Below are 27,709 nucleotides of genomic sequence, written 5' to 3'. Positions count from 1 at the left end.
GGTCCGCAAACCACCGGTTGGCAACCGCTGCATAGTTACTGAATTTTGGAAACATCCCAGTGTAATGAAGTATCTGTCATTTTGATTAGTTTAACAGTTACTACTGTTGCAAGAACAAATGGGATTGAGATATAAGAAGCTGTTAATTTTGAGGGGGGGGGATTCCTCTGTGTATTTTAAAAATTCAAATTTTATCTTACATTTATGGGGGCAGCATTAAAAATTATCAATGCAACTTTTAACTATGTCTATGTTTCTTAGGAGTGATAACTTGTTTACCTATTCATTGTGACTAAATGTTAGAGTATCAAGTACCCAAGATATTTAACAGCTAGTAAATGGGACCATCAGATCAGAAATATTTAAGTTGTAAATTAGCAAATCACATACAAAAATGGGCAAACATTAGATGTATACTGTTTCTGCTGATTGTTATATCAATTTTTTAATTTAAAAAATAAAATAAAGGGGATTGAGTGCTTAAATACTGTTAGCTATATGTGAGCCCATTATACCAGCATCATATAACATTTCTAATTCTTAAGAATTTTATATATGTATAAAATATGTTATTAATTCATAATTATTTTTCTGGAATAAACTATAAATGGTAATAACACCAAAATAATACTTAATTATTTTTTATAAAAAACATAAAAAGGGAAGATAATATTCTGAAAATAAATATTAGTTCTCTGTGTAACAGGAACTTAACACATAGTGACATCAGTCAGAGGAACGGTTTACTCTAGAACCCCAAATTATGGCACCTGTAGTGAGGCAGTTGCCCTTTTTCTTGTCTGTAGTGCCATTCAAAGCTAGTTATTTGTCAGCTTGCCTTCAGCTGGTTGCTCTATGTGTAGCTGAAACAAACAAAAAATATGACCCAACAGCCAATAAAAATATTAAAATAAAAAAAATGGGATGGTGAAAAATGGAAAAAGCTCCCTTCCTCCCACCACCCACCAAAAAGGAAGAAGTGTAGGCTATAGACAAAATCTTGCCAAAAAATGTTAGAAACATATTTACTTTGAGGGATCCAACTCTACTAGCAACTCCTTTGCTTTCATCCGGCCGTCTAATTTGCTACAATGAGGGAAGATGGGTAAAAAAGACAGAATAAAGAAAAAGTGAACTTAAAAATTTTTCTACGCATTAGTAAATAATACATGCAAAAACATCAATTGACTCTTTGAGGTACCTCTTAGGAGGTCAAGGAGTTAACTAACCCAGAGGCTATATGACATGCTCTGCAAATAGGCTGGTCAGTAGAATGCAATCATTGTTATGGCACTATTCCTGATGAAGAAATGTGCACTTACTTTCAGTTATCTTGGGGATTTCTGATGAAGCAGTATCTGGAGTAGTGTTACATTTGCATTTGGTTTATGAAAAACAAAGAATTACAAATATACCTATGCATAGAACTTTGTTTCTTTCAGTGTTTTAGTATCTATTCCATTGTAATATCAGAAAACATTAATGATATGATTAGAAACATAAATGTTCCCCAAGTGGAAAGATCAGTCCTGACAAGCATCATTCTTAATAGGTGACAGAGTGAAGATCCTCCGCTTGCTGACCCAAGCATTGAGGTTGTTCAGCTGTCACTGAGATTCCCAATTAAACAATTGTGCTGCCCAACCAGAAAATTTTAATGCCAGACCAATGTCAGATATAGTCACTCCCTCAAAGCTTTCTGTATTTCAGTTGAATTTTCCTCCTAGGTAAGATAGGAAAAAATAAAGTTGCCATTTTAAAAACTTGTTTTATATCATTATATAAATGAGAAAAAGAAGGTTCTTAACACAAAATGTTTTATCAGATGAGGGATAAACTAGAAATTCATTTGCTTTTTAGTAGAGCTGTAACAACAAATATTTTGTTTAAAGAGGAAGACAAAAAGAAAAAAAATGAAAAAAGGGAGGGAGAAGGGGAAAGAAGCTTCCGATCAAGTAGATTCCTACATGTGTCGAATGATAGCCTCCCTTCAGACTGCACAGGTCAAGTTAGCTGGAATGCTTCTGCTTGTATTAGGAGACAGCAGGGAAGCATCAACATGATGTCAAGTTCTGAGTGTTAAAATCCCCTGAAAAAAAGAAACCTGACCACACTACAAAATTATATTTGGCACACTACAGATTGTTTTATCCTTTTTAGGACATCTCAGATAGTATATGGAGATTACTGAGGAAAAATACTAAGAATTGAATTTTCATTTTGAAAAAAAAAAAAAAAGCATCTTGGCACATAAGAATTTTAATGTCAACTTCTGGTTTTAGTCAATATAAATAGTTTTTACTAATTCTTCAGCATTAACTAAATTTATGCCCAAATAATAATCACCAATTCTCATGCTTAGTCAAACAGAATTCTCAAATTTAGAAACAATGAAAACTAAGTAGAATGGCTACCCGCTATAAGACAGGGCCTCTGTGTAGACAATGCGTTCCTATTAATTCTCTTGTGCTATTTTCTTTGACCTCAGAGAACATTTTCATATCAAAAGTTGTTTCCCTTTTTAAAGGGAGACTCACTATATCTTGATTACAAAGATAAACTATTGCAGTTTCCAATAAAAGTATAGTCTAGTGCCTCATGCTGCTTTCGGAAAACTATCAAAAACTGTGAAGATTTTCAGCAAATTTTCAGTAACAAGTGAATACCATTTTCTACATATATATATTTTTTTAATTTCCAGAAAGCTTAAAATTACATCAAGTCTAGCAATATAAGGTATCTTATTCAAGGTTACACAGAATATTAATGACAAATCAAGGAACAACATCCACAGTTCCTAATTTATAGTTTAAGGTTGTATTTCCGTAATAGGCCTGGAAATAAATGGGTAGGACAAAAATTGATGCTTATTAGATTATATGTATGTATATATCTCTTTATCTCTCCATCTTAAATAAATTTTGTTATTATATAAATTATAAGAGAGAAAAGATAGTCACCATTGAACACTAAACATGAAAAAAAAGACTATAATACTAATTTAAAGATAGATTTTTAGAGTAGACAGCTCATTTGTCAATGCTTGAGATCAATTTTCTGCATATAAATTGGATTTTGTAAATTGAAACTATCATAAGAGGAAGACTTTAGAAAACCAATGTGGTTATCAAAGTCAGAGTTGTCATGTAATATTTTTGTGGCTCCTAAAACAGGTAATAATTCCAAATACTAAAAATTTTCAAAGAGAATCTGAAAAAGATTTGTCTCATAAACAAAAATTTGAGAAGTAGAGAAAAGTTAAATGAATAGATTTTGAAATGCAATGCTCTCATTTACTCTAGTCAACCCTTAATAATAAACTATGATGGAACAGTATAAGAGAAATCACAAAAGATTAGCATTTGAATAAAATGAATTAATTTGGTCTTCATGATAACTGTAAGAGCCTCACATGTTAGCTAATTTTATACATACATTTCTCTGAGGCTAAACATTCTCTATCAGTAACTGAGAGGTTAAACTGCAAATGTTTCTGTTACATTTAGGATCATTGCAATATTAATGAAATTTTGATAATCAGATGTAAAGAACTGTAAGGATTATGAGTTGGTTGAAATTATTAATTATTTACATATACTGAAAAATAAAATGTCAGTTGCAAAACAAAAAATGTTATCACTAATAATTTTTCTATCTTGAAGAAATCCTTCTACAAGCATTTTACTCAGATTGTAAAAGATATAAACCAGAGGATCAAAACCATTTCAATATTCTATTCAGCCTTCCAGCTAGAATATTTAACAAAACATTTATTAAAAATAGTCTGAAAATATTGCACTGTATTACTTCTTTTGCAGCATTCTAGGAATCTTTCTTTAGGGATTGATTACTGGAGAATCTATCCTTAGGGATTAATTACCAGTATGTGTCCTATAAAACAGTGAAATCACTGCTGTTTGTAGTCAGCTTTTTAATAAAAGTTTGAATTCTAGAAATATCATTTAAAAAAGACATTGCCTGAAAGTGAATACAATATGGGTTGTTGATTTGCTTTGTTTTAGTCTAATTTTTCAAAACTGAGCTCACTGTAAAATCATTTTGACTGCTAACAAGGTAAAAAATTATTCCTCTTGCCAATAATAAGTAGTTGTGTTATGTTTTTATTGAAGCAAACATATAGATTTTAGAGTAGAAATCCAACTTTATATTAATTTTTTAAAGATATGAAATTTCAAAGAAAGTTTAGGCTTGTAAAAGCCACATAAAGGTAAGTGACTATATCACTGGGTGTATGCATTCACATTTCTCTTTATTACAAAATATTTGCTGAAAATTTTTGAGAAAAGGTTTATATTTTGTGTGTTTGTTTTTTTGATAAGAGAGCTCAGGTTTAGAGAGGTTCAGTGGCTTTCTGGAGAACTAGAAATTAAGAAAATTTAGACTCTCACATATGAAATGACTAATGTAGACTCCCATCCTTGTCCCCTGCCATATTTTCTATTGATTTAGATTATGTAGATTAAACAAATTTTTCTGTTTGTTTGTTTGCCTTAGGGCCTGAATTCTTTTATTTTTAGAATTATCTAACTTCTAATTATCCTGAGAGACAAACATTTTTAACCTGATTTTATTATGCCACTTTTTAAAAAGTATGGGCATCAATAATAGAAAAAAAACTTTTTACTTAGAAACTGTCTTCCAACCAATACCACTCAGTGTATATTAGTAAAGCTATAGATTGTTTCTGGTAGTTATGATTTGGAGGAGGACATTAAAAAGAGTTTTACTTTCAACTTGAAAATTTGAACCAACTTCTGTAAGTAAGAAAATACTTTTTTAGGATTTGTCTTTAATCCTGAAGTTTTGGCATGGCCAATTTTAGAATATATATCATTTTAAAATATAATGATCCAGAGAATAATTTAATTTGGGATATGCTCTTTATTAAAGTCATGAATGAGATGAGACATGGCCAGTTAATTATATGGATTTTTATTTATTTATTTATTTAAAATGTCAACCCTTCTTGCCCTTGTTTTCTTGGGTGTTTTTTTTTTTAAATATATATTTTATTGATTTGGGAGAGGGGAGAGATAGATATATCAATGATGATAGAGAATCAGGGGAGAGAGAAGATAGAAACATCAATGATGAGAGAGAATCATTGACTGGCTGCCTCCTACACATCCGGAACTGCCACGTACCCCTAACCTGATTCGAACCTGGGACCCTTCAGTCTGCAGGCCGACACTCTAGCCCAGGGGTCCTCAAACTACGGCCCGCAGGCCACGTGCAAATACAAATATTGTATTTGTTCCCGTTTTGTTTTTTTACTTCAAAATAAGTTATGTGCAGTGTGCATAGAAATTTGTTCATAGTCTTTTTTTTTAAACTATAGTCCGGCCCTCCAACTGTCTGAGGGACAGTGAACTGGCCTCCTGTTTAAAAAGTTTGAGGACCCCTGCTCTAGCCACTGAGCAAAACCAGCTAGGGCAGTGGTTCTCAACCTTCCTAATGCCGCGACCCTTTAGTACAGTTCCTCATGTTGTGGTGACCCCCAATTTCATTGTTAGAAATTGAACATAATTAAAGCATAGTGATTAATCACAAAAACAATATGTAATTATATATGTGTTTTCCGATGGTCTTAGGCAACCCCTGTGAAAGGGTCGTTCGACCCCCAAAGGGGTCACGACCCACAGGTTGAGAACCACTGAGCTAGGGCAATTATATGGATTTAAATCATGGCTCTATCTAATAAATTCTGTTGCTGAAATAATGATGGCATAGGTTATTTCTGTTGAGCTGCTTTTGCACAAACATGCCCCAAACTATCAAAAAGAAGTTTAAAGGAATCAAAACTTTTTAATTAAAATGAAAGCTAGTATTCTTAATTTAATTATTCCTTGTATTTCTATACTTCTCACTTTCCTATTTTCCTATAGCTTGCACAAACTCTAGTGGATACCAAGATAAATCATTATTTCATTTAACAGAATTAAGCTTGACCTAAATGAGAAAAATCTTTACTAAAGTTAGAGCATTTTCAGTTGATAATCCTTAACTTTATGTAGTAACATGGAATGTAAAGGCTGGATAAATAAATGTAAATTATTTTATATTAATTGGATATTAATATAACATCAGAGAGAAGGGCTAAACAGAATGGTAATAATATTTATTCAGTCAGTATAGAAACTTATTTCAAAGAAACAGATTTATAGGCCTACAAGCAACTTTAGAGGTTACTTAATTTAATACCATGATATTATAAATATAAAAACTGATGTCTATTTAAAAAATATTTCAAAGTGGCAGTTGGGCTAACCCTCAATATTTAGTGCCTCATAGTGCAATTACTTTTACATACTCAATGTTAAGTTTTCAAACAACTTTGGATCCATAATTTTTTAAATGTCTGCCAATAAATAAGTCATATACAAATACTAAAAACTGCTTTTAATTGAATATCATTAAATTGAATTCATCAAGATGCAAAAATGATCTGCTCTTGGTATCCATATGAATTATATGAATAAAGAAAAACTAAGATACCTAGGAATAAACTTAACTAAGGATGTAAAAGACCTGTACTTAAAAAACTACAGGACATTGAAAAAAGAGATAGAGGAAGATATAAACAAATGGAAGAACAAACCATGTTCACGTATTGGTAGGATCAACATCATTAAAATGTCCATACTACCCAAAGCAATTTACAGATTCAATGCAATCCCCATTAAAATACCAATGGCATATTTCAAAGATCTAGAACAAACTTTCCAAAAATTCATCTGGAATAAAAAAAAAGACCCCGAATACCACAGCAATCTTGAGAAAGAAGAACAAAGTTAGAGGGATCACAATACCGGATATCAAGCCATATTACCAAGCCACGGTTCTCAAAACTGCCTGGTTCTGGCACAAGAACAGACATATAGACCAATGGAACAGAACAGAGAGCCCAGAAATCGACCCAAGCCATTATGCTCAATTAATAATATTTGACAAAGGAGGCAAGAACATACAATGGAGTCAAGAAGTCTCTTCAATAAATAATGTTGGGAAATTTGGTCACATACATGCAAAAAAATGAAACTAGATCACCAACTTACACCATACACAAAAACAAACTCAAAATGGCTAAAGGACTTAAATGTAAGATGGGAAACCATAAAAATCCTACAAGACTCCATAGGCAGCAAAATAGCAGACATATGTCGTAAGAATATCTTTACAGACATAGCTCCTAGGGCAATGGAGACTAAGGGGAAAATTAACAAATGGGACTACATCAAAATAAAAAGCTTCTGCACACCACAAGAAACCATCAACAAAACAACAAGAAAGTCCACTGCATGGGAGAACATACTTGCCAATGATATTTCCGATAAGGGTTTAATCTCCAAAATTCACAGAGAACTCATACAACTTAACAAAAGGAAGATAAACAACCCAATCAAAAAAGGGCAAAGGATCTAAGTAGACACTTTTTGAAAGAGGACATAAAGAAGGCCCAGAGACATATAAAAACATGCTCAAAGTCCTAATCATCTGAGAGTGACAAAATAACAATGAGACACCATCTCACACCTGTCAGAATGGCTATCATCAACAAATCAACAAACGGCAAGTGCTGGCAAGGATGTGGAGAAAAAGAAACCCTCGTGCACTGCTGGTGGGAATGCAGACTGGTGCAGCCACTGTGAAAAATAGTATGGAGGTTCCTCAAAAAGTTAAAAATGGAACTTCCATTTGACCCAGTAATCCCACTTCTAAGACTATATCCCAAGAAACCAGAAACACCAATCAGAAAGGATATATGCACCCCTATGTTCATAGCAGCACAATTTACAATAGCTAAGATTTGGAAACAGCCTAAGTGCCCAGCAGCAGATGAGTGGATTAAAAAGCTATGGTACATCTATACAATGGAATACTATGCCACTATAAAAAAGAAGGAACTTTTACCATTTGCAACAACATGGATGGAACTGGAGAGCATTATGCTAAGCAAAATAAGCCAGTTGGAGAAAGATAAATGTCACATGATCTCACTCATATGTGGGATATAATGATCAACATAATTTGATGAATAAGAATAGATCCAGAGACAAATGGTGGTGGTGGTGGGGGGGGGGGTAAGGGGGAGGTTTGAGAGCAACCAAAGGACTTGTGTGCATGCATATTAGCATAACCAATGGACACAGACACTGGGGAGGGGGGGGTATGCCTGGAGTGGGAATGGCTGGGGGGAGAGGAGGATCAATCAGAGGAAAAGGTGACATGTAAAACTTTAGACAATAAAAAACACACACAATTATATGAATAATGAACTAAAGATTCCGCATATACTTTAAACAAAGGTAGAATTAATACAGTTGCTAGGTTTAATTAAGAGAAAACTGTAGTTCTGGCCAGTGTGGCTCAGTTGGTTGGGCATTGTCCCATGTACCAAGAGGTTGGCAGTTTGATTCCCAGTCAGGGCACATGCTTGGGGTTTCCAGCTTGATCCCCGGTAGGGGGTGTGTAGGAGACACCGATGGATGTTTCTCTTTCTCTCCATATCCCTTCCTCTCTCTCTAAAAATAAATAAAAAAATTTTAAAAAGAGAAAACTGTGCCATAGCCAGTTTGGCTCAGTGTATAGAGTGTTGGCCTGCAGACTGAAGGGTCCCGGGTTCAATTCCGGTCAAAGGCACATGCCTGGGTTGTATGCAGGAAGCAGCTGATCAATGATTCTCATTATTGATGTTTTAATCTCTCTCTCCCTCTCCTTTCCTCTCTGAAACAAACAAACAAACAAACAAACAAATAAATTAATTAAAAAGAGAAAACTATGAAACATTTAACTTCCAGATCATTATATCATTGTTTTAAAAACTGAAATAACATCTGAAATATACATAATCGGGGCTGCTGACAAAATGATGCTACCTCTACAAATTAGAATAGCAAACAATAATAATGTTGTACAAGATTATTTAAAAACATGTAATGATGTTTATATTACTAAATGAATGAGCTAGGATAAAATATTTTTTTAATCTTTATAGTTTAGGATAAAATATTATAGTTTAATAATAATAGCTAACATTTAGTGAGCATTACTTGTATTTCAAACTTTGTGATAAGTGATTAATATGAATTTTAAAATTTAAACCTTATAATAACCCTATGAGGGAAATGTTATTATTATTTTTCATTTTACAGATGAGATAATTATGGTTACAGAGGTAAAGTAACTTTCTAAAGGCCATATACCTACTAGTGATTTCAGAACCTAAGCTCTTATTCACTGCCTTCCCATTATGATCCATTTATATAAATAATTGAATGCAAAGAAAAAAATAACAGAATGATATGCAACAAAATTTTAGCAGTCATTAATTAAGTGTAGAGGCACTCTTTTTCCCCCTTATATACATTTTCTAAAATGAGAAGGTATATTACTTGTTTTTAAAGAATAAAAGAAGAACCTAGCCACTTATAGACTGTCTAAGCCAGCGGTTCTCAACCTGTGGGTTGCGACCCCTTTGGGGGTTGAACGACCCTTTCACAGGGGTCGCCTAAATACATCCTGCATATCAGATATTTACATTACAATTCATAACAGTAGCAAAATTACAGTTATGAAGTAGCAACGAAAATAATTTTATAGTTGGGGGTCACTACAACATGAGGAACTGTATTAAAGGATCGCGGCATTAGGAAGGTTGAGAACCACTGGTAAGCAATAAAACTTAACTCTACAGCTAATAATTTCTGGTTAGCTATATCTTCTTAGGATAACAATTAAATGTCATTTGCAAGTTCAGATTTCAGAGTAGCAATTGTACATTTCACAGTTAAATTATGGTTAGCTTCAGTGATGAATATAATTCTGTGAACATTAAATAATTAGAAAAGGATGGGAGGAATTTCATTTTCAATTACCACTATATATAAAGACAGAGGGGACACTAAATGAGATGAACAAAGAAACAAAAATCAATGTAAAATCCTGTACATTTAGCAGAATGCCATAGAACAACCATTTAAAATTATTTGTTGCCCAGCTGGTGTGGCTCAGTTGGTTGGAGCATGGTCCCATATACCAAAAGGCAGCGGGTTGGATTCCCATTCAGGGCATATACCCAGATTACGGTTTCGATCCCCAGTTGGGGTGTGTATGATCAGCAACCGATCTATGTTTCCCTTTCTTGCTCTCCTTTCATCTTTCTAAAATCAATAAAAATAAGAAAATAAAATGATTTGTAAACTCAAAATTAAAAGCTAAAACATATTACTATTATTTAACTTCAATTTTATCAAAATATGAAATACTTTACCATACTGGGTAGTGCCTTTCTCATTAGAAAAGTACAGAAGAGAACCATCTTTTATTTGAAGTCTCAATAATCTGTTTTGCTATCACACCAGAATAATTAGCAAAACAAACATGTTGTTATAAAGGAGGAGAAACTAAACAATAATGGACAAGAGTAGAAATCAGTTATTCAAACATCTATAGGAGCCAGTCATTGAATGCAAATGAGTAAAATAGCCTGGAGGATATAAAGAATGACAGCTGTGATATACATAGGGTCCTGGACAAGTAATGTTGATCTTATCTTTTTAGGAAAAGCTGAAAAATTTTATATTTATTTAAAAGCTCATCAATTTTAAATGTTCTAAACTGAGTTTTAAAGAGCCACGCTCAATTATATCTCTAATAAAATTATCTTCCCAAAATTAGGCTATTACTTAAAAGAGGCCTCTCTGTATCTATTAGTAGATAAGATATCCTGGGGAAACATTATATGCTATCCAAGTGCAGAAATAGTATCTCTTTGGAAATAAGTCGAGTTAGCCAGAAATTACAATTTCTGGTCTTGTATCTGCAAAAGACTTTGTGAAGCCTTTTCTCATTTTGACTTAGGGAGGAGAAATTCTATTCCCTGCTCTGGAATTAATTGGGATTACAGAGTGAGGGTGAACCATTTATAATGCTTAAGCAGGGTACTATACTGGTAGTTATTTACATACCAGGGGTGGGGAATGTCTGGCCTGTGGACTGTATAAGGCCTATGAAATCATTTGGTCTGGCCCTGCCAAGGCTTTAGGGGTGAATTAATTAAATGTTTGACCAAATATAGCAGGCTAATTTTTAAAGTGATAATTTTCTATGGCCCGTGAATGATGTTATAAATACCCAAATGGCCCTTGGCCAAAAAAAGGTTCCCACCCCTGAATAAGATCTCTATTCTGAGGATAGCACTGTAACATTGTCTCACTGAAAAAATAAGATTCAAAAGACATAATTTTGACCCATATATTTTCAAGAAACAAACCAGTTTGCTCATTTGATTATACTGGTGGTTCTTTAAGTCCAGTCCCATGAGGGTCCCCGAGGCCCTTTCAGGAGTCCAAAGGCCGAATTATTTCAATAACAGTACTATGACATTTGCCTCTTTCACTATGTTGACATTTTCAATAATGATACAAAAGCAATGGTGGGTTGGCACCTTAGTGCAGATTGAGGTGGTGGATCCAAATATATGAATAGTCCTTGTATTATTCACTATCATGCACTAACAGTTAAAAAAATTTAATAGTTTCAAAAAAGAAAAGCTAGTTTCATTTAACATTGTTCTCAATGAAACAGTAAATACTAATTTAACTTAGTTTAAACTTGTCCCTTGAGTCTGGCAAAATGAGTAGTATGAATACAATACTGCTGTTCCATATCAAAGGATGATGATTGTCTCAAGGAAAAGCACTTATGCAGTTGTTTGAGTTGCATGCTGAACTAGTCAGGTTTTGAACAGAATACCATTGTTACTTGAAGGAATGAAAGAATACTGACAAACTGTGATTATTCAGACTTAGATATTCGGCAGACATTTTCTCGACATGAATGAAATGGGCCTGTCAATTCCAGAAAAACAGACAGGAATTGTTGTTTTGTCAAAGATAACTTTTAAACACAAATCAGAACTGTGGAAAACACATAATACTATGAGTTTGAGAGCTTCCAATACTTCGAAGTCCTTTTTTATGAGCTTGGTGGTTATATTAATGAAAATGGTTTTTTAATATAAATAATGAAATATGTCAACACTTAGAAGAACATATATTATTTAAGTTACCAAGAAATGTGTTACAAAATTATACCTAAGTTCATACAAAGTTCAAGCCAGGGCAATGGATTATAATATATCAAAGTACTCAATGGTCCTGACAAAATTTTTGATTCCATCCTTCAACTAACTTTTAAAAGAAAATTGTAAATTTTTGGTGTAATTTCAAAAAATACCCATAATTATCTGAAAATACTATTAAAATCATCCTTCTTTTTCTAACTACATAACTGTGTGAGGCTGATTTGTTTCTTCATATTCTTCAACAAAAACAACATATCACAACAGACTGAGTACAGAAGATGTGAGAATCTGGCTGTCTTCTATTAAACCAAACATTGAAATATATTTGAAAAAATGTAAAGCAATGCCATCCTTTTCAGTAGATATTTTTGTTTTGGAAAACATTTTTTTTTCATAAAAATGTTATTTATGTTGACATATAAAGGCTTATTATTCTTATTTTGAAGCAAATAAATAAACATTTAAAATTTCTCAGTTTTAATTTCTTGCACAGTAGATATTACTAGGTATAACCACATAAACAAATGCTATCTGGTGTCCTTAATAATGTTTAAGTGTGTGAAGGCGTTCTGAGACCATTATGTCTGAGAACTGCTGACTTTGACAAATAATCTAGAGAATATTATTCTCAATATCCATCAGATGGGGCAATTAACTTTTTATAAAATAACTTACATTTTTATGTTTAGAAAATGTACTTTTGATGTCATTAACTCAGTGTTTTCCAACTTTTTTTGGTGTTTGTAGAACCCATATTTCTATAATGTCAATTATAGCTGAATAGAGGTTGCTATATCAATACTGATTTAATTTAAGACAAAAGCAAAGAAACTTAATGTTTAGTATAGTCTTATTGATTTTGTGTATGCTCTTATAAATAGTGAAAAATAATTTGCAGACCCCAGCTAGTACCATGACCTAGCAACAAAGATTCTCCAGAGACTTGGGAACCTCAGGTTTACAACCAATGAACTAGCCATATCATATAATTACACTGGTGCTCACAAAGAAAAGTGGTAATAATATGGAATAGTTTGTAAAACTAACTTCACTAAGAAAAAAATCTCAGAGGGAATATTATACTGATACTGGATCAATAATGCCGGAAATCACATTGTTTTCTAGACAGACCCAATGATTGAAAACTGTGAGTTAAAAAATATTTATTATTTATCCAGAGTAATCTAAATTCTTATGTTCAGAGGATAAAGGAAACTTATAAAAAATTAATAATTATGCATTTTGTTTGAATATAAGATTAGACAGTGTATTCTTCATGTCCTTAGTGAAATGTTACTCCTTGGCGAGGTCTTCTCTGATCATTCTAAGTAAGGTTTCCCTCCTATTATTTTCTATCACTACAATTTTTTCATTTCTTCTTGCATGAATTTCAACTTATAATTATGAAGTTATTTTAAAATTATAGTTGAATAATTTATGTTTATCTACCTATTTATTTTATTATACCATCGACTAAACTGTCACTGATACAAAAGCATATATAATTTAGATTCAATCAAGAAGTCTTATAATTTAAAATATTTAATAGAAAGATTAATTTGACTTTCTTCACTCCTTTAAGAAATCAATATTCAAACTAGTTTTTTATTATATTAGCATTCTGATTCAGCCTTAACAATTTAATTTTAAAATTACACTAAAGCAATAATTTTATCTTTGAGATATACATTATGATGCTGGTAAAAATTATCGAAAAGAAACACAATCTTATTCCTAGATAAAAGTATAGAAAAAAATTCCTAGGAAAAAAGATATTCACATACACTGCTTTATATGAATTCATTGTCAGTTTGAGCATGTAAGTGTTAATTAAGAGAAAAATGTCAAGACAAGCCACTTGCTCTCCTAAAGCTTTGCAATACGCACATTAACTTAATAAATATCAACATTTTTATTTTTAGGATTTCACCTTAGTAAACTTGGAAATACCAAGTGAATTTTAAAATTGGATTTAATATTCAGTTTGTAATTAAAATATAATTACAACGTTTTAAAAGGACTAAGAACTAGTATGTATAATTAAATTATGCTTAAAATATTTATGTTCACAGTATATATTGTTAAGGGGGAAAAATGCTGTATCTTGGATAGCTCTTTATTACCAAGATTTGGATCTTAATATGTGGTGAATGGCTAAACATTAATAGTGACCTTAACTTTCAGCTTTAATTATTTCCCAGATTTTATAAATGAATACAGCTTATACAATTAGAATTTAATGCAGCCAAACGATAAATTATTTTGATTTAAAAACTTAAAAAAGACATGAATGAGATTCATCTATCCAATTTTAGTCTAGAGAACTCAATGTTTTCATTCAGTGAAGATGTAGTTGATTATCATCCAAATGGCATTAACATACATTTCATGCCTAGAATGTGCTTACAATTTTTCTTCACTGAAGATTTAGGACCTGTTTTTTTAAACTATAAAAATAATATGTTATTTTTGATACAAGTCTAAAAACAATGATATACAACATTAACACTGTGAAGACTTTGCTAAGAAGGTTGTACCATGGAATGTAAAAGCAACTGCATTTTATATCAAGAACTGCTTGAGATCACTTCTAGTTAAATCCAATTACAACACTGATAAATTCAGAGAAGTTGAGAAAGAAATTGAGAAAGACAGCTATGTAAGTTCTTAAATTTGATATAGAGAAAAAGTCACAATTTGAGAAATTACCTGCAGAGCCCTAGAATAAATTCAGTGTACAGATTGATATCTAACACCATATCCTATTAAGTAAGAAGAAATTTTACTCTTAACCTTTTGATGCCAATATTGGATCCATTCCATAGAAAACGTGATAGCACAAATGATTATCTTAACCAGAGAAGGGAGATTCCAGGAGTAAGCAGTCATAGCCATAATTAAGTTTGCTATTTAATTTATCATATACATTGAAGATGTGAGGCAGTGAATAAATATCTAATACTCTTTCCCCCATACACAATTCAGTACTTGGGAAAATTATAAAAAATAAATACTAAGATACTTCTTCCCTCCCCCAAAGGTTGGCATTAAAACTTTCTTTCTAATCAATTTAGATGTGTTTCCAAATATTAGGCAGCAACATTCCAAGTTGGATATGTTTGAAAAAATTTGGAATGATACTAGAGCAGGGAGCTACCCCAGACTGGACAGGTTAAAAAAAAACACACCTTTTGGTAATATTATTTTATTTTGGCCAAAAATGCATTGATCTGCATAAACATGTAACTCCACATCTATACTGATGAGTATGCTAAGAAAATAACAAGTCTACAGCAAAGTAATAGGAGCTACAGAAAGTGATACCTGATGTAAAAGTAGACATTTTGCATGAAATTTTTATTGTCCTTCTGTTGGCCTAGTATGACAATTTGTGAAACAGTAGGTGGTAACTATCTTACAGTCCATTAATTTTTCATTGTATTTATCATGCATGAATCCGACCTTGACAAGCAGAAGAAAATACTGGTTAGTTTTCCCAGATTCACATCATAGCCACAGTACCAAGGGACTGTACTTACTTTTGGTGTTGGGCAGGAAGCAGTAGAAAGGCGAGATGTAGCCTGAGCACGAGGCGATTCTGAAGGAGTAGTGCTGAGGGAAGCTGTGTCTCGTGGGAGCACCTGAACGCCACGAGAAATTATGGAGTCTGGAATCTGAACAAGGGGAATATGCATGGTTTAATATTCTAAAAATACTAACAGCATATAAAACCAATACCCACACCTAACTTGTTGTTGGATGGGGACGTTCTTTTCTTCTCATATACTGTTAGTTATAAAAGTATCCAACAATTTGACGTAGAATAGAAACCTCAAGATTCAAAGTATTTCCCCTGGCCAAATACTATTTTATTAAACTTCTTTATGAGAGCTCTTAACCACAATTGCATTGTGGTCAGGAGTAAAGTGTTTGGCATTCATATACTGACTCTGTAATTTAATAGTTATGTATTTCCCAGATATTTTCCATTTCCCTTTCAGATTCATTTTCCATCCTTCTTCACCCTCTCTACTTTAAACTGACTTGTATAGATAGAATCAACAAGATATCCTGGGCTTCTGGTTTCCAGTTGGATTCAGCCAATGGGAGGCACTGTCAGGAAACTAAAGGAGTGGAGGAACATAAAGTCTGGTATTTATTCCCCTGGCTTCTTCTCTACCAGGTCAATATAGGTTAGCTAGGATCACAGCCATGTCAGATGACACTTGCTTATAGCTCTTTTCTGGATTGTAATAGCAGCTCCCTTCCTTTGCTCCATTAGGACTATCCACTATTATGAGTCCCAGGGCACTGCATTATGTCTGGTTGCTTCCCCTAAAATCTGCCCAAACCTTTGTAAATACCATAGTCCTTTATTAAACTCTTCTCCATTTAAGTATGCTATGACTTCTGCAGGGATACTGATGACTATATTTTTCCGTTTTTTAAAAAATTGAGAAGACATTAGTTTTATTCATACCAGAGGAATATATTTTTCTAATCATCATTTCTTTTATCTAAAAAATGAAGACAATGATAGCATCTACCTCACTGGATTACTGATGAGGATTAAATAAGATAGTGTATTTAAATTATCTAGCACTTCCAAGTAGTAAACACTTAATAAATGTTGGCTATTATTATTATTATTAAATTATTCCTATCAACATGGTAAAGACTGATGTAATTGAGAATCACCATTCTAAAAATATACAAACATAAGGGCAAATAATGTGAATTATTTATTTTAAAAATCATTAATATTTATGTTGATTATAAAATTTATTATTTGGGCCTATGCATAATTTAGTTCATGTTCTGGGCTACTACTAATGGTATAGTTCTTCTATTCTCAAAGTGAAAATGTGACTACTTTCAAGTTTTGTGCACAAGATGGGAACAAGGTGATATTCAAAGAATATACCAAGAGAGATAAAGGGGAAAGAAACAGACACTAAATAGATGGGATAGTCATTAGTGGTCTGAGAGAGAGCTAATTCATTATTTCATGAAGATAAACACTTGATTATAGGATATAAAGAAAAAAGATGAATGTAAGAAAAAGGAGGCAATGAATATGGATTACTCTGTTGATGAACATTTCTATTATTTTCATTTTGGAGACATTATGAACAATGCTACATTCTTGTTAATATATCATAATTCCCACATGCATTAATTCTAGCACATATACATATACTCGGAACAGAAGTACTGTTATAGGGTATAAATACCTTCTTTTACAAATTCCTAAATTGGTTAAGCCAATTTATATATATCACAAAAGAATGGTAACAATTGCTCTTATTCCACAATTTACCTCTACCTAGTATTGTATTATTAATTTTTGTCAAATCTGGTAGGTAGTATGGTGGTTTTAATTTTTCTTACCCTAATTATTAATGAGGGTAAACACCTTTTCATCTTTATTAGTCATTTAGATATTCTCTTTTGTAAAGTCCCTGTTCAAGTCTTTTGCCCGATTTTCCCTTATTGGGTTCTCTTTTATTGAATTGTTATACTTCTGTATCTATTCTGAATAACTAGTCTTTTATCAGTTTTATATTGTGTAAATATATAATCCTACTATGCAGATTGTCTTCTTCCTGTATCATGTCTTTTTATGAATATAATCTTTTTATTTTAATTTAGTTAAATTTATCAATATTTTCTTGTATAGTTAGTAGTTTTTGTGTCTTCGAAGGAATCCTTTCTAAGTGACAACAGTGGAAATGGCAGAGTAGAAATGCCAAAAGTCCATCCTTCCACTAAAGAGATGAATAAACTAGCAATAATGTCAGAATCAACTTTACCAGAAATCTAGAAACTAATAAAAGTTTACTAGTATTGTAACCAGGAGAATGCTTAATCAATTTAAAAAAACCCTACTGATCCCCCAATACACAGCTCAATGAATGGCCTTGAAGACACAGCCCACAATCCTGGTAAAGGTTCTTACAAATGAAGGAGAACAAATCTTATTCTAAAAAATTGTGGTTGTTTGTTTCAACATGTCTGGTGGTTCACTGAAGGACACACTTGAAGGGCTGCCTTTATTTCCCCTGATTTGTAACATTCCCAGAGCTCAGGCAGCTAACTAGGGAAAGGGGGGGGGTGGGGAGCACAGTAGCTGTCAAAATCTACTAAAGGGGTTCAGCAGCATACTTGAATAAGAAGAAAAAGAATTAATGAACTTGAAGATAAATCAATTTAGAATGCCCAGTTTTAGAAGCAAAAAAAAAAAAAAAAAAGAAAAGTAAACAGAACTCAAGAAATCTAAGGGACACCAATAACTGTACCAAGATATGCGTAATGGGAGTTCCAGAGGAGAGGAAAGAGGCAGGGATAATATTTGAAGAAATAAGGCACCCAAACTTTCTAAATTTGATAAAGACAAAAAGCTCAACAACCCCAAGTTGGATAAACTCAAAGATTTCTAAACCAAGACACATCATAATCAAACTTCCGAGAGAAAAAGACAAAGACAGAATCCTGAAAACAGCAAAAGAGAAGCACTCATACAAAAGATCCTCAATAAGAATAACAGCTGATTTCTCAACAGAAGCCATAGGGATCAGTAGGCAGTGAAATGACAAACTAAAAATGCCAAAAATTGTATATCTGGCAAAATACTTCAAAAATAAAGGTTAATTCAAGACATTCTTAGATAAACAAAAACTGAGAGAGTTCAATGCTAGTAGACCTGCCCTACAAATAATGCTAAAAGGAGGAAGTCCTTCAGGCTGAAATGTAAGGACATTAAGTAGTAATTTGGAATTCATATGAAGAAATAAACAACACTGGTATTCTGCATAGGTAAATATAAAAGTCAGTATATAGAGTGTATATTTTGGTTTGTAAATCCATATATATATATTTGTTGCTTATATAATTTAAAAAGACAATTTTAGCGCTAGCAGGTTTGGCTCCATGGATAGAGCATCAGCCTATGGACTGAAGGGTCCCGGGTTTGATTCTGGTCAAGGGCACATGCCCAGGTTGCAGGCTTGATTCCCGTGCAGGAGGCAGCCAATCAATGATTCTCTCTCATTATTGATGTTTCTCTCTCTCTCTCTCTCTCTCTCTCTCTCTCTCTCTCTCTCTCTCTCCCCCCCCTTCCTCTCTGAAATTAATAAAAACAAACAAACAAACAAACAAACAAACAAATAAAAAGACAATTCCAAGTAAAAAGTAACCAAGAGAGCTGGAATGGCTATAATAATATCAGAAGAAATGGATATTAAGCTAAAAACTATTATAAGAAATATTATATAATGATAAAAGTCAATTTATCAGAATATATGACAATTATAAACTTACATGCACTTAACCAGAGCCCCACAATATATGAAGCAAAAACCGACAGTATTAAAGAGAAAAAAAAGTTTAACAATAGTAATGGGATATTCCAATGCTCAACTTTCAATAATGGTTAGAACAACTAGTTAAAAGGTCAAAAAGTAAAACAGATGACTTGAACAGTATAAATTAATTAGACCTAACAACCATATAGAGAACAATCAGCCTGATAACAGTGGAATATACATTTTTCTTAAGTGAATATGGAATATTTTCCAGGATAGATAAAATGTTAGGGCACAACATAATTTTCAGTAAAATATTAAAATCATAAAATGCATTTTCTCTGATTATAGAAATCAATACAGGAAGAAACTGGGAAATTTACAAATATGTGGTAATTAAACACATTCTTAAACCAATGAGTCATGGAAGAAATCATAAGGAAAATTAGAAAATACTTTGATATGAATAAAAATGAATACATAACAGGGGGCTTCTGGTCAAGATGATGGAGTAGGTAAACATGATACAGGCATTCTCCCATACCAGTTCAAAATTATAACTAAACTACGGAATAACATAATTGAAAATGGCCTGAAATCTAGCTGAACATAAGTCCTATAACTAAGGATATACAGAAACCACATGGAGACTGGTAGGAGGGGCATAGACATAGAACAGGCTGATCTCATACCCACATGTGGTGATTAAAATGGGCAAAGTTATCTTGGCTGCAGAGATATCCCCTTGAGGAGCAAGATGTCCCAGCCCCACACCAGGCCCCTCAGCCCAGGGTTACAGTGCCAGCAAAAGAAGTCCTCATAAGTTCTGGCTGTGAAAACCAGTGGAGAATGTGGCTGTTAAGAGTCCCAGGTGTTTCCCTTAAAGGGCCCATGCACAGATTTACTTGGACTTATTTCCTCTGAGCTCCAGCACTGAGGCAGCAACTCGAAAGGTGCCAAGGATATGTGGGAAGGAACTGAATTGTATGGCATCAAGGCGAGGGCTGGCGGAGCAGTTCTCCCAGATGGAAGTTCTGGAAGAAACTACTGTTCTTTGCAGAGCCCTCCCCCTGCAGATGCACATGGGCACCGTATCTGATTTTCCATCAACCTGATTAACACTGTTCACCTTCTGGTGATCCTCTGAGACCCGGCCGCACCCAACTTGTGGCTTTTCATTACAAATGGCCTGTCTTGGCTCATGCTACAGACTTTCCTAAATTCTTTCAAAGGTTAATAAACCACAAACAAGCAGTATCTGGCTTTGACATGCATTGTATCTCTTGCTAAGTGGCCCCAGGCTCAGGTAGCCAGGCTCTGTTCCCAGCTTGGCCTCTCCTGCACCTCCAAGACCAGCACAAGTAACAGCCAGCTGCAGATTGCTTTATGGATGGCCCTTGGTAGGGCATAGGCAGCAGCTGACCTTGGTCTGGACCTCAGAGGAGGCCCTAGAGCCAGTGCACCCTGTAGCCAGCTTCAGACCAGGCTGGAGCACTACCCAACCACCTCTACAAGTCATATACTCAAGGCGTGAATATGTTGGGCACCAGAGCCCTACTGAAGCAAGTTCTGTTCTATGGGGTAGGCCCTTGCAAGCAACTCCTTTGCTATAGTCGTGGCCAGTCCTCCTAGCTGATCACCCTGTGTGTCAATTCCTTCCAATGACATGCCAACGGCAATTTGGCTCAACTATAACAGGAGGGTGCACACAGTCCAAATGGGTGCACCTGGAGTACCAGGCTCAGGTGACTGGGGAGTCTGTGCCACTGGGCCCTCCAGACACCTACTACATAAGGTCACTCTACCAAGTCTGGGAGACACAGAAATCTATCTACTAGTATATATAAAAACAAACAGAGATACAGACAAAATGGGGAGACAAAGAAACGTGCCAAATGAAAGAACAGGAGACTCTCCAGAAAAAGAATTAAATTAAATAGAGGCAAGCAAACTACTAGATAAAACAATGGTTATAAGAATTCTCAAGGAACTCGGTGAGAACTTCAACTGCATAAAAAAGGGCATATAAACCATAAAAATAAAAAAGTTAGAAATGAATATAATAAATGAAATGAAGGATATACTAGAAGAAATCAACAGCAGATTAGATGAAGCAGTGGACTGAATCAATGATTTAAAAGACAAGGTAGTAGAAAACATCCAATCAGAGCAGCAAAAAGAAAAAAATAATTTTAAATAATGAGGATAGTTTAAGGGATCTCTGGAACAACATCAACTGCAACAACATCTGTATCATCAGGGTATGAGAAGGATAAGACAGAGAGCAAGGGATCAAGAACTTATTTGAAGAAATAATGACTGAAAACTTCCCTAACCTGGTGAAAGAAAAAGAGACTCAAGTCCATTGAATTTGTTAATCCCTTTGGGTAGTATTGCCATCTTAACAATGTTTTCCCACTTATTTATGTCTTTTTATGTTTTGTAATTTTCAGTGTTCACTCTCTTTGATGCTATTGTAAATAGTATTTTTTTAAAATTTTCTTTTAAAAAATTTTAATGTCAGTAAATACAAATCCAACTGATTTTTGTGGGTTCTTCATTTATCCTGCAACTTTGCTGAATTTATTAGCTCTAATAGTTTTACTTCTTCCTTTTTAAATTGGATGCCCTTTATTTCTTTTTCTTGCCTAATTTCCCTGGCTTAAACTTCCAGTACAATGTTGAAAAAAAGTGTTGAGAGCAGACATCCTTGATCCTTATCTTAGGGAGAAAGTTTCAATCTTTCATCAAGTAGGATGTTAACTATGGGTTTTTTTTATTTTTTATTTTTTATTTTTATAGATGCCCTTTAATCAGGTTGGGAAAGTTGCCTTCTATTCCTGGTTTTCTTATGGGTAAAATGCTTTTTCTACATCAATTGAGATAATCATGTGGATTTTTTTCTTTGGTTAATGCAGCGTAATATAGTGATTATATTTCTTATGTTGTTTATATCCATGGAATACATTTTACATGGTCATGGTTTATAATCATTTTAATACGCTGTTGGATTCAATTTCCTAGTATCTTGTTTAGGATGCTTGCATCTATATTCATAAGGGATATTGGTTTGTAGTTTTCATTTTTGTGTTCATTTTTTTGTATCAGGATTACTTTATATCATTTTATGTCTTGATATTTATAGAGTAGGTTTCCTCACTTTGTTCTTTTTCTTATTCAAGAGTATCTTGGTTATTTTTGGCCCTTTCCATTGACAATCTATAAAATTTTAGAAGCAGCTTGTCAATTATCTCTCTCCCTCTTTCAATTACACACACACACACACACACATACACAACATATCACTTACAGATTATTAGGATTTTACTTACTACATTTGTATAGAAAAGTTTTGAGGAATGCCCTGCTGAACAATTAAAAAAGGTTTACTTCTGGGGAAATGTAAAGACAAATGAGAATGAAATAAGAGTGTGGTTTAAATGTATGTTAATCTTATTAATGTTTCATTTTTACTTTTTAATAAGGAAAATGTATTTATGCATAGCTTACAATTAAAAACATTTTAGTAAAAAAAACCAACTAAAGATATAGTTTCAAAAATGAGAAGTGGTCAACACACTCAACAACTAGGGAAAGGTAAAGGAATGAGCACAATGTCTGGCATGCAGTTAATACTTAATCATTATTTCCTTAAAAAAAACAAAACACAGTAAAAGCAGTCATTAACTTTGAAAATTACAATCTCTCTTTGTGATAAAAATGAACAAAGTATTAACTAAAAATATAGTTTAAGCAAAAAGAAAAAATGTTTAGCTCTGATAGTCTTTAATTTCTTTAAGATAACAATAAGCAAGAGTTGCCCTGGCCAAGTGGTCAGTTGGTTGGAGTGTCGTCCTGTACACCAAAAGGTGGCAGGTTCAATTCCTGGTCAGGGCACATACCTAGGTTGTGGGTTTGATTCCCAGTCGGGGCGTGAATAAGAGGCAACCAGTTGATGTTTCTCTCTCACATTGATGTTTCTCTCTCTTTTTTCCTTATTCTCTCTAAAAATCAATAAAAACATATCGTCAGGGTGAGGATTAAGAAAAAAAAGGAACAAGAACAGAGAATAGGGGAAATGAGATGAAAAAGGTGAAGGTCTGTATCTCATAAATATATATAAAGGAATCAATAAGGGATAAGCCAAAGACTTTCCAAGGAGTAGTGAGAATCTACCTAGAGTAAGCAGAATTTGTAGTGGGTTAAGTCAGCAAAAAATGAGAAAGAGAAATGCCAAATCACTTTCAAAAGAAATAACATTCTTACTTTTAGAGAACTAATCTGTATTCCTATTATCTCACAGAACTACAGGGAGAAAACAATTTGTCCCAGTTGATTGAAAACTCTGTAGATATATAATTAAACAATAGAATTTTCTTCATTAAGGGAAACTGTAATGGGAATACATACTTTCTTAGGAACTGTGCTGATTCTATCTATGTTGCTTTTACTATCCTAAAACTAATTTGATTGATAGGGTGAACACTTCTAAAAGAAGAAATAAAGAGTTATACATCAAAATCAGAATACATAGCCAAAATATCATTTTCCTTTTTGAACTCCATAGTCTTTTGAAATGCCAGTAAGAATAACAACAGTGAAAACATACACATTTGTATATGGTGCAAGGTAAATTCATAAGTAAGCCTACATTTCACCCTTTGAATCATTATTTTTATCACTTAAAAATTTTTTGTTCTGAAAAATGGTTAAACTTACAGAAAAGTTGCAAGACTAATACAATAAAAGATCTATTATTTGGATTTAATTTTATGTAGCTCGTGAGCAAATTTGTAATTGGAATCAGTCTCCAAAAGCAGCCATATATGAAAAAGTATGGCTTCCATAGCCATAATTTGTCAATCTCCACTGGTATGGCTTTTGGAGTCCCTGTTAATTTTGGTGGTTAGTAATATCATATGTACACTTTCTTAATAACTTCTCTGTTTAGAGACCTTTACAGACATCTCAGTGTGCAATATAGGATCTGAATAATAAAAACAGATGACATATGCATACCTAAATGGGTTCTTTCTGAAAATATACAACATATATCCTTCCAGAGCTTTGGTACTAATCCTTTAAAGGCTATGATTAAACATCATGGAAATTTTACTAAAGAACAAAGCTATCATACCTATCTTGCATTCAGTAGGTATCTTCTGACAAATCATTTATAAAATTCTGTGGACAAAATTGATAAAGTGGGTTTTCATGACTATAAGAGAAGTATATGTTAGCTGGTTAAGTGTTATAGCCAACAGGGTTGCTGGTAGTATGTACAATGACCTATCCTAAAAAAGAGCTCTATCAGTGACTCGCATAAAAGCATGGTTAATATATCTGTAGGTGACAGAGCTAGAAAAGATAGGAAATATACTTAATGGCCAATATAGATTTAAAAAAAGATCTTCTCAGGCTAGACTCATCAGTTGAATGTAGCAAAATAAAATGGGGAAAAAATTCATTGATTTTTAGAGAAGTGAAGGGAGAGGGAAAGAGAGAAACATCTGTGTGAGGGCAAAACATTGATCAGTTGCCTCCAGCATGTCCCCCACCAGGGATCGAGCCCACAACCCAAGCATGTGCCCTGACCGGGAATCGAATCAGAAACTTTGCGATGCCTAACCAAGCCACATCGGCCAGGGCGCAAAATGAAATTTAACAAGAATAAGACCTGAATTTAGATTAAAATAAGTGATACAAAAATCCACAAGAAGTTCTGATATATCCTATATAATAAAGAGGTAATATGCAAAGTGACCATTACTCCAACACACAAGATGGCCGCCCCCATGTGGACACAAGATGGCCGGCAGGGGTGGGCAGTTGTGGGCAATCAGGCCTGCAGGGAAGGGCAGTTGGGGGCGACCAGGCCTGCAGGGAGGGCAGTTAGGGGGACCCAGGCCTGCAGGGGAGGGCAGTTGGGGGGACCCAGGCCTGCAAGGGAGGACAGTTGGGGGGACCAGGCCTGCAGGGGAGGGCAGTTGGGGGGAACCAGGCCTGCAGGGGAGGGCAATTGGGGGGAACCAGAAATGCAGGGGAGGGCAGTTGGGGGTGACCAGGCCTGCAGGGGAGGGCAGTTGGGGGGGACCAGGCCTGCAGGGAAGTTTGGGGGAACCAGGCCTGCAGGGGAGAGTAGTTGGGGGGGACCAGGCCTGCAGGGGAGGGCAGTTGGGGGGGACCAGGCCTGCAGGGGAGGGCAGTTGGGAGGGGCCAGGCCTGCAGGGGAGGACAGTGGGGGGGGACCAGGCCTGCAGGGGAGGGCAGTTGGGGGGACCAGGCCTGCAGGGGAGGGTAGTTGGGGGGAGTGAGGCCTGCAGGGGAGGGTAGTTGGGGGCACCCAGAAATGCAGGGGAGGGCAGTTGGGGGCAACCAGGCCAGCAGGGGAGGGCAGTTGGGGGTGACCAGGTCGGCAGGGGAGGGCAGTCAGGCGCAATCGGGCCAGCAGGGGAGCAGTTAGATGTTGTTCAGGCTGGCATGGGAGTGGTTAGGGGGTGATCAGGCTGGCAGGCAGAAGCGGTTAGGGGCAATCAGGCAGGCAGGCAGGCGAACGGTTGGGTGCCAGCAGTCCTGGATTGTGAGAGGGAAGTCCGACTGCCCGTTTAGGCCTGATCCTGGTGATGGGATCGGGCTTAAACGGGCAGTTGGACATCCCTCAAGGGGTCCCAGATTGGAGAGGGTGCAGGCTGGGCTGAGGGAAACCCCCCCTCCCCATCCCTGTGCATGAATTTCGTGCACTGGGCCTCTAGTATATATATAACACACACACTGTGATTTTGTCTACACAGTAAACATATAAGGTATAACTATAAGCTATCTTTTTTATAAATGTAAAAATTTAAATATTCATATGAGTGTTTCTTTACAAGGACTATCTCCACTTATTAAAATTACAAATGAGAAACTGAACCTTAAATCTTGAGTAATTTGTCCCAAATGTTAAGTGGTAAAGTCAGGGCTTATACCTAGTTTTTCTGATTTTAAGTTTCATAATTTTACATTATTCCATACTGCTTCGTATGCCTCAGAATGGGAACCAGCTGAGGGAAAACTGTGATTTTTTTCTCCAATAGGTAATTAGATGCTCCCTTTTAAAAATTAATTTTTAAATTTTACATTAAAGCTTGTAACAATCAGCCAAATAGTTCATAGAGATATTGCAAATGACTGTTTCATGTAGAGATCTAAAACACTGACACTAAACCTGGGCATTCATAACCACTGAGGCTCATTGATGAAGTTAGTGCCAGATAAGCATTCACAGAGTTAACACAACTTCTTTAGGAGTACTGAGGACATTAAAAACCTTCCTTTTAATCATTTTCTGTTACCTATTTCTTCTTTTTCATTCTTTTCTATGGATGTTAGGTCTGTAGAAATAGAACATTATACTCTTTGATTTATAGCTCTGATAATCATTTGTCAAAGGAAGTGTAAGTCAACTTACAAAACTGAATTATCTGTCAAAAGACCATAACCACTACTTACAAAGGATTATTAAATATCAAGTAATAAATAATAAGTTCCTGGTGATGCCATATGAGGCCATCCAGTTAGAAAACTTAAATAGCCATTTTCAACGAATTTCTCCAGAGAATGAAATCCTAGTAATAAAAGGAATCCACCATATGTAATAATTTCTCTTCCAGGCATCTAGAATGGTACTAGGTATGTGCAATCCTTGGGACTACTAAAAATACAAAAAGAACCACACCAGGAGGGGTCAATGGGGGAAAATAAGGGACATATGTAATACTTTCAACAATACGAGTTTTAAAACAAAGAGCCATTAAAATAATTTTCAGTGTAATAGTATAAAACTCAGACATTAATAACTTAAAACTTTGGGTATGAATATAAAACTTCCAAATACTTTATTTTGAAAACCAGGATGATTAATACAGTTGTGGTTGTTTAATAAGATGAGAATACAAAAAACAGTCCTGGTTCAAGTTTCATATATTTTTGAATGTTTATAATTTATAACAAAGCTATATCTGGAGAATTCACATGCTAGTTGTCAACTGAAATTCATTAGTAATTTTAATAATCAATATTTAAGTTTTCTACTTGTCCTTTGACTAACTAAAGTTTATTTCCAACCAGGTAGGGCTTGTTGCATATAAAGATTAAAGTCTTCATTTTTGTAGTGTATCTCCCAAGAAACCACTAGTTCCCCACCTACCCCTCCATACCCACTTCCCCAAATTCTGAGTGCTTGTTCTCCCTAAATATTTAAAGGCAAAATTTACTTCAGTACTTTTTCCTCTCAGTTTATATCCCTATTAGGGATAAT

At 34.4% G+C, this 27,709-nt stretch overlaps 1 protein-coding gene and 1 long non-coding RNA gene across 4 annotated transcripts in view; both read right to left on the bottom strand.

Annotated features, from left to right (window-relative positions):
* Positions 1-27,709, bottom strand: part of GPHN (gephyrin) — a 414,574-nt gene that overhangs the window by 133,985 nt on the left and 252,880 nt on the right. For all 3 annotated transcript variants that reach the window (XM_006090985.3, XM_006090983.3, XM_023755821.1), the window contains one exon: positions 15,646-15,780. In XM_006090985.3, coding sequence (XP_006091047.1) covers positions 15,646-15,780 — 135 coding nt within the window. The remainder of the gene's footprint in view (positions 1-15,645; positions 15,781-27,709) is intronic.
* On the bottom strand, positions 844-15,474 carry LOC111826494. Its single transcript, XR_002829828.1, has 3 exons — positions 15,431-15,474; positions 1,030-1,086; positions 844-863 (listed from the first exon to the last, which is right to left on the bottom strand). It is a non-coding gene; the product is annotated as an uncharacterized LOC111826494 (long non-coding RNA).

The sequence above is a fragment of the Myotis lucifugus genome, unplaced genomic scaffold (genome assembly GCF_000147115.1).
Source record: "Myotis lucifugus unplaced genomic scaffold, Myoluc2.0 scaffold_85, whole genome shotgun sequence".
Taxonomy (NCBI): domain Eukaryota; kingdom Metazoa; phylum Chordata; class Mammalia; order Chiroptera; family Vespertilionidae; genus Myotis; species Myotis lucifugus.
This window is presented reverse-complemented; position numbering and strand designations above follow the sequence as displayed.